This window comes from Eriocheir sinensis, chromosome 61, assembly GCF_024679095.1.
Source record: "Eriocheir sinensis breed Jianghai 21 chromosome 61, ASM2467909v1, whole genome shotgun sequence".
Lineage (NCBI taxonomy): Eukaryota > Metazoa > Arthropoda > Malacostraca > Decapoda > Varunidae > Eriocheir > Eriocheir sinensis.
Genome location: NC_066569.1, coordinates 5,290,363 through 5,300,136, shown reverse-complemented (window position 1 = coordinate 5,300,136; position 9,774 = coordinate 5,290,363). Strand labels below are relative to the sequence as shown.

The window sequence follows — 9,774 nt, the reverse complement described above, 5'->3', positions numbered from 1 at the left end:
AGGGCACGTGCCGCGGGGGCGGGGCGTAGCCGCGCTTGGGCGTGGTGGGGGTGGCGGCGTCATGCGTGGGCGTGGTGGGGGTGGTGGGGGGCACCTGGGGTGTGTGGGGGCGCTCCATCAGCTGCGTGGAGGGCCAGGGGTCGTCCGGGGAGGAGGGGGGGTCGCGTCCCGCGGGGTCTGGTGCGTGCGGGGTGGAGGTGGCTAGGGCCGGCGTGGCGGGGCCGGGTTCGGCGCAGCCCCAGGCCAGGCCGTGCAGGGGGAAGTCGGCAGCCCCCAGCAGGCCCCGCAGCTCCTGGGGCAGGCGGCGGGGGTCCGGGGCTGGGCTGGGCGGGGCGGAGAAGTGCAGCTCCAGGTCGTCGGGGTCGGGCCGGGGGTCGGCGGGGTCATGGGCGGGGGGAGTCGCCATCAGGTCGCGCCAGGTCACCGTGTCCTCGGTGTCGGTCATCAGCAGTAGGTCCTCGGGCCGCAGCTCCTCGGCCTCGCGGTTGAAACTGTCGTCCTCGCTTTCTGCCAGGTCCACGGAGCACAGGTAGTGAGAGATGGCGCTGAACACCTGGCGCGGCGCGGCGGCGGGCGGCGTGGGCGTGGCGACGGGCGAGGAGCTGCCCGAGGCAGCGGCCGACGAGGACGAGAAGGAGGCGGCGCTGTCCTCGAAGCTAGTGCCGAGGCCGCTCTCGGGGCTGGTCTCCTGCCGCCCCAGCCCCGCCACCACCACCTCTAGCAGCCCCGCCGCGCCCGCCGCCCCGCACGCCGGCCCCGCGGCCGTGGGCGTGGCGTACCGCAGGGATGCTTGCTGCTGCTGCTGCTGCTCCGCGCCGCGACGCCGTCGGCCCTTGGTGCGCCGCGTCCTGGGCGGCAGCTCCTCCAGGCTGAGGCTTTTGTCCACGCTGAGGCTGTCCTTCAGGCTGCGGCGCGCGGCGCGCACGTCCCCGACGCTGCCGAAAATCTCGCTGAAGCGCGGGGGGCGGCGCGCCACCGGGGGTGTGCTGACCGTGGTGGTGAGGGTGGGGGGCGGCTGGGCCAGGGGGGGCGCCTCGTCCCGCGGCGGCCACTCGCTGGCACCTTCGCCCCCGTCCTGGCGTGCCCGCACCGCGCGCTTGGCGCTCACCTGCTCCAGCACGTGCTCCCGCAGCGCGCCCCACGTGCGGGTGGCGTGGGCGCGGCGGTGCACGCTGCTGCGGAGTGCGTGCCACCCGGAGTGCATCGCCAGGCCGCCCGGGCGGGAGGCGGCGCCGTGCTGCTGCTGCTGCCCCAGCCTGCTGCCGTCGCCGCAGTGCCTGCCGGCCCGCGGCAGGTCAGCCAGGCTGCTACACAGCGGGTGCCTGTCGTCCAGCCACCGCGCGCCGCCGTGCTCCAGCAGGCTGGTCAGGCTGCCCGTGGGCCGCCGGCTGCGGGCGGGGCTGCTGGCGCGGCTGGTGTCGCTGCTGCTGTCGCCGCCCCACGCCCCCCACTCACTCCCGGGCCAGCTGCGGCTCAGCCCGCGCCGGAAACCGCCAGCCACGGGCCGAAACACCTCGTCCTCGTCCTCGTCGCCTGCCTCGTCCCCTGACGACGAGCTGATCACCGCCTCCCCGGCCGACGCCATCACGGTGTCTTCCTCCGCCGCGGACTGCTCAGGGACGTCCTCCTCTCCTGCTGGCGGCCCGCTGGCTTGATTCTCCACTGACGGGAGCCTCAAGTCCTCCCCTCCCGATGAGGTCACTGTACCGTATGGCATTCCTGCTGACGGCCTGATGACCTCGTCTGCTGGCGACCACCTCAGGTCGTCCCCTGAGGTGATTTCGTCTGTCAGTTCTGCTGCCGGGCACCTCAGGTCATCCTCATCAGATGAAGTCACTCCTTCACATGTCATTTCTGCTGGTGGCCACCTCAGGTCGTCCCCTGAGGTGATCTCGTCTGTCAGTTCTGCTGCCGGGCACCTCAGGTCATCCTCATCAGATGAAGTCACTCCTTCACATGTCATTCCTGCTGGCGGCCTGATGACCTCGTTTGCTGGCGACCACCTCAGGTCGTCCCCTGAGGTGATCTCGTCTGTCAGTTCCGCTGCCGGGCACCTCAGGTCATCCTCATCAGATGAAGTCACTCCTTCACATGTCATTCCTGCTGGCGGCCTGATGACCTCGTCTGCTGGCGACCACCTCAGGTCGTCCCCTGAGGTGATCTCGTCTGTCAGTTCCGCTGCCGGGCACCTCAGGTCATCCTCATCAGATGAAGTCACTCCTTCACATGTCATTCCTGCTGACGGCCTGATGACTTCCGCTGTCGGGTAAATCAAGTCATCTTCTTTTGATGCGGTCACTGCTTCGTCAGCCATTTCTGCTGTCGGCCTGCTGGGGCATCCTGCTGGTGCTGCTGACACCTTGATGACGTTTGTTTCTGCTGGCAGCGTGCTGTCGTCCGTGTCAATACCGGAGGCCTGACCAGCCCAAGGCTGTGGGGCCAAGGGCGTGGCGGGGCTGGCCGGCAGGTCTGCGGGGTCGGCGGCGGCCTGGGGGCGGGGCGGTTGGGCGTTCCGGCGAGGCGGCGCAGCCTGCGTGGCGGTCAGGTCCCCGTGGCTGACCGAGCACGCCACGCCAGGACTCCTCATGTCCGGGGGTGGGCGCGCCGGCCCCCGGGGCAGGGCCTCATCCCCTACACTCCCCCAGCGCCGCAGCCTCGCCGTGACCGGAGCCACGCCGGGGGTGGGCAGCCGCCACTCGGGGCGGCGCCGGGCAGTGGTGAGGCAGCCCCAGGGCGGCCTGAGGGGCTTGTCGCTCGGGGGCTGCTTGGGGCTGAGGCCGTGGGTGTGCATGGGGGCGGGGCAGCCGTCACTACCCATCTTGGTGCCCCGGACGGCACCGCCTCGCCTGGGCACGGCGCCCCCGGTGCCGGGGCTGGTGAGGGCGGGGGGACGACTGTCCACCCGGGGCCGCACGTGGCTGTAATCAGGCTGCGAGAAGCTGTGGGCGCGGAGCAGGGGGCGCGGGGGCGGTGGGTGGGCTGGGCGGGGAGCGACCTGGGGGACGGGGCGCAGGGCGGGCTGGGGCGGGGCCGGGGGGCCAGGCTGTGCCGGCCGGTGCGGGGACACCAAGGGCAGGAACTTGGGCCGCTCCCGCCGACCCCCGGCAAGACCCTCGCAGCCCCCCGGTCTGGGCGGGGGGCAGGGGGCGAGGGCCGGGGCCTCCCTGCGGCCCTGCCCCCCTCGCTGCGGCTGCTGCTGGTGCCCCGGCCTGCCGCGGGGCCACGTTCCCCCGCGGCAGGGTGAGGGGGGGGCGGGGCCGTCTGCAGGGGAGGCGGGGGTGAGGGGGCCGGGCTCCGGGGGGGGCACGGCGTTGTCCGGCAGGGGCGTGGCCAGCTGGGTGATGGACATGGGGTTGGAGGGGGGCAGGGGCTCCTCAGTGAGGGTGGGGGGCTGCCGCTCCAGCCTCATCGACCCCCGCCTGGGCGCCGCAACCCCCTCTCCGCCGCCGCTGCCCACTCCCAGCCAGGGCAGGGCGCCGCCCACTAAGGTGCTCATGGCGCGTCGCGGGCTGGGCGTTTAGGCCATGACACGCACGCACGCACGCACGCCTGCTGGTGGGGGTGACGACGAGGCTCAGGCTGAGTCACGGCTGACGATGACGATGGTGGGACTGGTGGAGGGGGAACAGCCTTACACGATGACTTCCTCTTCCTCTTCCTCTCACTCCTCTTCTTGCTCTTCTTCAGGTGTCAGTGATCGGTTCCCTGGGCCGTGTCTCCTCCCAATCTGTCTGTCTGTCTGTCTCAATGTCACGCGGCTCGGCTCTTTGCTCCACGCCGAGCACAATGTCTCTCTTCCTCTCCTTTACTTTTCAGCCTCACGCAGTGTTTACTCAGCGCCTACTTAACCAAAGAAGTGTTTAGGGCGCCCGACGCTAAGGATAAAAGTTACTGAAGAGTTTAGCGAAATTCTGCTATTGTTGACCTTTTGTTTAATCTGCGAAAATAGGTACAAAATATGACACGAGAGTAATGACGATGACGATGATGATGATGATACTACTGCTGCTAATAATAATAAGAATAAAATGAATAATAATAAGATTAGAAAGAATAAGAGAAAGAAGAAGAAAAAGAAAATCGAGGCAGAAAAATAACGATAAGAATAATAAAATAATAAAATAAAGAAAAGGGATGAAGAAAAAGAAAAAATGAGGGGAAGAAAAATATCGATAATAAGAATGAGAAAAAAAAGAGGAAAACAAGAAAAATGAGTAAGAAAAAAATGAGTAAGAGGAAAAGAAAGGAGAAAAAAATGAAATCAGTAAATCATGCCACTGAAAAAAAAGAAGAAAAAAAAAGGATTGTAGAGAAAGAACAGCTTGGAAAAAAATGTAAAAAAAGAAAAGAGGAAGAAAAAGAAAAAAATGAGTAAGAGGAAAAGAAAGGAGAAAAAAAGTGGTCTTAAGTAAATCATGCCACTGAAAAAAAAAAAAAAAAAAAAAAAAACTTGGAAAAAAAAAAAGTTAAAGCAAAAATAAGTAAATAAAAGAAGCAGTTATTAATGATGACCAAAACAGTTGAATATAACAAAGGAATGAAAATGAGGTTAATATGAGAACTACTTATAGATAATGAAGCAGAAAAAAAAAAGCCGTGAAAATTACTTAAACGAAAATGAAATAGATAAAAAAAGGAAAAATTAACAACAACAAAAAAAAAATTATGTACGTAATTAAAACTCAAGCAAAACTTCATGTACGTAATTAAAACTCAACAAATATTTCATGTACGTAATTAAAACAACAAATATTTCATGTACGTAATTAAAACAACTAAAAATTCATGTACGTAATTAAAACTCGCAGGTGTACACACGAACGATACCAGACCTGGACACGTACATAGAACCAATAAAACGTACACAAACACGTACACACACACACGCACACGCACACACTACTGTTCAGCCTGTGTACGCGATGGAGTGTGGTGGTTAACTGAGGTCTTCTTCTTCGGTCTTCTTCCTCCTCCTCCTCCTCTTCTTCACTTCCTTGAGGTGTGAAAATTGACTTACACGCAAAACAAGGTAAAGCCAATGAGGAGGAGGAGGAGGAGGAGGAGGAGGAGGAGGAGGAGGGAAAAGTGGATTAGAAGAAGAAAAAAAAGTTGAGAAAGAAATGTAGGTAACGAGAGAGAGAGAGAGAGAGAGAGAGAGAGAGAGACACACATAGGGGCTTCCTTTGTGTGTGTGTGTGTGTGTGTGTGTGTGTGTGTGTGCGCTTAACTGGGTGTGCATGTGACTTAAGAGGGAGAGAGGGAGGGAGAGAGAGAAGGAGGGAGAGAGGGAGGGAGAGAGAGAGGGAGGGAGAGAGGAAGAGAAATATGCGGAAAAAAAAACCACGCTAATTCGCACGTGACACACACACGCACGCACACATACACACACACACACACACACACACACACACACACACACACACACACACACACACGTTTGGTAAAGATGAACTGTAATTATATATGCAAAAAAATAATAATATAGCAATACATAATAATAATAATAATAATAATAATAATAATAATAATAATAATAATGATAAAATGATGATGATAGGTGAGTCAACAGGTGTGTGCTGGTTTTTTTAATTAGAACACACCTGCTAAAACACACCTGGAACGGCCTTGACATGTGTTACTCTCTCTCTCTCTCTCTCTCTCTCTCTCTCTCTCTCTCTCTCTCTCTCTCTCTCTCTCTCTCTCTCTCTCTCATTTTATAGATCTTCATTGCCACTATTCCTCTATTCAATCTTTTTTTCCTTTCCTTCTTTCTTTTTATTCTCCTATTTTTTTCCCCTTTTTTCCCCCTCCCATCCCTTTCCCTTCCATTTGCCTCTTCGTATCCATCCCTTCATTTCCTTGCCTTCCCTTCTTTACTTCATTTCCTTTTTTTTTCCTCTTCTTCCTATTCCCATTTATTCTTTTCTCCTTTTTCCTTCTTTTCCTTTCCACCCCTTCCCTTCCATTTATCTTTTCCTATCCTTGCCTCTCTCTGTTCCTGTTATCGCGTCTTCTTCATCCCTTCCTTTCCTTTCCTTTCCTATCCTTCCCTCTCTCTGTTCCTGCTATCGCGTCTTCTTCATCCCTTCCTTTCCTTTCCTTTCCTATCCTTCCCTCTCTCTGTTCCTGCTATCGCGTCTTCTTCATCCCTTCCTTTCCTTTCCTTTCCTATCCTTCCCTCTCTCTGTTCCTGTTATCGCGTCTTCTTCATCCCTTCCTTTCCTTTCCTTTCTCTTGTTTCTTAAATCCTCCCCTTTCTCACTTCATCATTTCCTTATTTTTTTCCTTCCATTTCGTTTTATTTCCCCTTTTTTCTTCTTTTCCTTCTAAGTACCTCATTTTATCCTTCCCTATCTGTTTCCCACATCCTTCCATTCCTTATTTATTTTTCCCATTTCCTTCCCTCTCATTCTCTTTTCTTTCCTTCGTTACTTCCTTTCCTTTCCCTTTTTCTTTTTCCTACACCCATTTCTTCCTCATTTCCTTATTTTCTGTTCCTATTTCCTTCCTTTCTCTCCTTCTCTTTTCTAAACCCATTTCTTCCTCATTTCCTTATTTTCTGTTCCTATTTCCTTCCTTCCCATCGTTCCTTCCTTTCTCTCCTTCTCTTTCCTAAACCCATTTCCTCCTCATTTCCTTATTTTCTGTTCCTATTTCCTTCCTTCCTTTCTCTCCTTCTCTTTCCTAAACCCATTTCTTCCTCATTTCCTTATTTTGTGTTCCTATTCCTTCCTTCCCATCGTTCCTTCTTTTCCCTCCTTCTCTTTCCTAAACCCATTTCTTCCTCATTTCCTTATTTTCTGTTCCTATTCCTTCCTTTCTCTCCTTCTCTTTCCTAAACCCATTTCTTCCTCATTTCCTTATTTTGTTCCTATTTCCTTCCTTTCTCTCCTTCTCTTTCCTAAACCCATTTCTTCTTCATTTCCTTATTTTGTTCCTATTTCCTTCCTTTCTCTCCTTCTCTTTCCTAAACCCATTTCTTCTTCATTTCCTTATTTTGTTCCTATTTCCTTCCTTTCTCTCCTTCTCTTTCCTAAACCCATTTCTTCTTCATTTCCTTATTTTGTTCCTATTTCCTTCCTTTCTCTCCTTCTCTTTCCTAAACCCATTTCTTCCTCATTTCCTTATTTTCTGTTCCTATTTCCTTCCTTTCTCTCCTTCTCTTTCCTAAACCCATTTCTTCCTCATTTCCTTATTTTCTGTTCCTATTTCCTTCCTTCCTTTCTCTCCTTCTCTTTCCTAAACCCATTTCTTCCTCATTTCCTTATTTTGTGTTCCTATTTCCTTCCTTTTCTCCTTCTCTTTCCTAAACCCATTTCTTCCTCATTTCCTTATTTTCTGTTCCTATTTCCTTCCTTCCTTTCTCTCCTTCTCTTTCCTAAACCCATTTCTTCCTCATTTCCTTATTTTCTGTTCCTATTTCCTTCCTTTTCTCCTTCTCTTTCCTAAACCCATTTCTTCCTCATTTCCTTATTTTCTGTTCCTATTCCTTCCTTTTCCTTCCTTTCTCTCCTTCTCTTTCCTAAACCCATTTCTTCTTCATTTCCTTATTTTGTTCCTATGTCCTTCCTTTCTCTCCTCTTTTCTAAACCCATTTCTTCCTCATTTCCTTATTTTGTTCCTATTTCCTTCCTTTCTCTCCTTCTCTTTTCTAAACCCATTTCTTCCTCATTTCTTATTCCTTCCTTTCTCTCCTTCTCTTTCCTAAACCCATTTCTTCCTCATTTCCTTATTTTCTGTTCCTATTTCCTTCCTTTCTCTCCTTCTCTTTCCTAAACCCATTTCTTCCTCATTTCCTTATTTTCTGTTCCTATTTCCTTCCTTTCTCTCCTTCTCTTTCCTAAACCCATTTCTTCCTCATTTCCTTATTTTCTGTTCCTATTTCCTTCCTTTCTCTCCTTCTCTTTCCTAAACCCATTTCTTCCTCATTTCCTTATTTTGTTCCTATTTCCTTCCTTCCTTTCTCTCCTTCTCTTTCCTAAACCCATTTCTTCCTCATTTCCTTATTTTCTGTTCCTATTTCCTTCCTTCCCATCGTTCCTTCCTTTCCCTCCTTCTCTTTCCTAAACCCATTTCTTCCTCACCCCTTCCCATCTTACCCAGGTGGTCGTGGTGCCGCCGGGGAGGACGCTGGTTTTCCCACACCTTGGGCTCCAGGAATTAAGGCGGGACAGGAGCAGATTGGGCATGGCGGACAGGTAAAAGGCAGGTATTCAACAGGTAGGTAGTCCGCGTAACACTAAAAAGCAGGTATTCAACAGGAAGGTAGTCCACGTAACACTAATTAGCAACAGGTGACTTCAATGGGGCGCTCAGGTAACTTCCATTCTTACGCACTGGGTATATAGAAGTGGTTTTGTGCTTCGTTAAAAAAGGGTGTTATTTTTATTCAGTCCACGTAACCACATCGAGGTAGCACTAATCAACAGGTAACTTCAGGTAAATCTCACTCTTATTCACTGGGTCTGTTCAGGTGGTTTTGTGGTTGTTTAAAATACGGTATGTTGATTTTTCTCTCCCTTCTTGTTGAGTCATCCAGAAATCAAGACCGTTTTCTTTCTTTGGGTTTGTTTTGGCTCTTTGGTTCCCGTTTTCTGTGAGTGTGTTGTTGCAAGGTTTCTTTCTTTCGTTCGTAAGTTTGTTGGTATAGTGGTTTTCGTTTTCTAAGTTGTGTTTTTTTCTTCTTTTTGTTGTTGTTCTCATTTTCCTTCCATTTTCTTTTGTTTTTGTTTTATATTTTGGTTTTTGTCTTTTTTTCTATTATTTTAGTTATCCATTTTTTTTCATTTTCTTTGATTCATTCCATTTCGTTTTCCTTTGTCTTTTTTTACGCCATTAGTCGAGGAACTTCAATCAATAATAATAAAATAATAATAATAATAATAATGATAATAATAATAATGGTGGTGATGGTGACAGAATACCTAAATCTCTCTCTCTCTCTCTCTCTCTCTCTCTCTCTCTCTCTCTCTCTCTCTCTCTCTCTCTCTCTCTCTCTCTCTCTCTCTCTCTCTCTCTCTCTCTCTCATAATTAACTACATCCTTTCCTAGGCCAAAAAAATAATGAAAACTTACAAAAAATGAATATAAAAACACCTGCTCTCTCTCTCTCTCTCTCTCTCTCTCTCTCTCTCTCTCTCTCTCTCTCTCTCACATGAATATATACACACCGTTATCTCTCTATCTCTTTATCTCTATCTCTCGCTCACTAAATCTGTTCTCTCTAATCTCTGTTATCTGTTTGGGCTATCTCTCTGTCTGTCTGTCTGTGTTAGGTGTTTCCTGTTTTATCTCTTTCTCTTATGTCTGTCTGTCTGTCTGTCTGTTATTTCTTGTATATGTATGTGTCTATTTCTAACCCTGTCTGTCTGTTTGTCTGTCTATCTGTATATCATTCTGTGTAAGCTTCCTTCCTTCCTTTCTTTTTCTTCCTGTCTTTCTTTCTCCTCCTTCCTTTCTATCTTTTTCTTTCATTTTTCTTGCTTCTTTTCATCCCTCCCTCCTTTCTTTCACTTTTCTTTCTCCCTTTCTTTTTCTTTCTTTCTTTCTCTTCCTTCTTTTCTATCTTTCTCTACTTGTATGTGTGTGTCTGTATTTCTCTACCTGTCTGTCTGTCTGTCTACCTGTATCTTGTAATTTGTAGAGATAATTGAAGTACTATTAGAAGAATGGTCGAGATTTAAAGGTACTATGGTTGCTCTCTCTCTCTCTCTCTCTCTCTCTCTCTCTCTCTCTCTCTCTCTCTCTCTCTCTCTCTCTCTCTCTCTCTCTTTC

At 50.8% G+C, this 9,774-nt stretch overlaps 1 protein-coding gene across 1 annotated transcript in view; it reads right to left on the bottom strand.

Moving 5' to 3' along the window:
* The window catches only part of LOC126986013 (uncharacterized), a 13,508-nt gene extending 8,404 nt beyond the window's left edge, over positions 1-5,104 (bottom strand). Inside the window, exons 1-2 of the mRNA XM_050841698.1 lie at positions 4,833-5,104; positions 1-3,937 (exon numbers count right to left, since the gene is read on the bottom strand). The exon at positions 1-3,937 is cut by the window's left edge and continues 524 nt beyond it. Of these exons, the coding sequence (XP_050697655.1) occupies positions 1-3,496 (3,496 nt within the window). The 5' untranslated portion in view covers positions 3,497-3,937; positions 4,833-5,104. The remainder of the gene's footprint in view (positions 3,938-4,832) is intronic.
* Between the last annotated feature and the right edge of the window lie 4,670 nt (positions 5,105-9,774).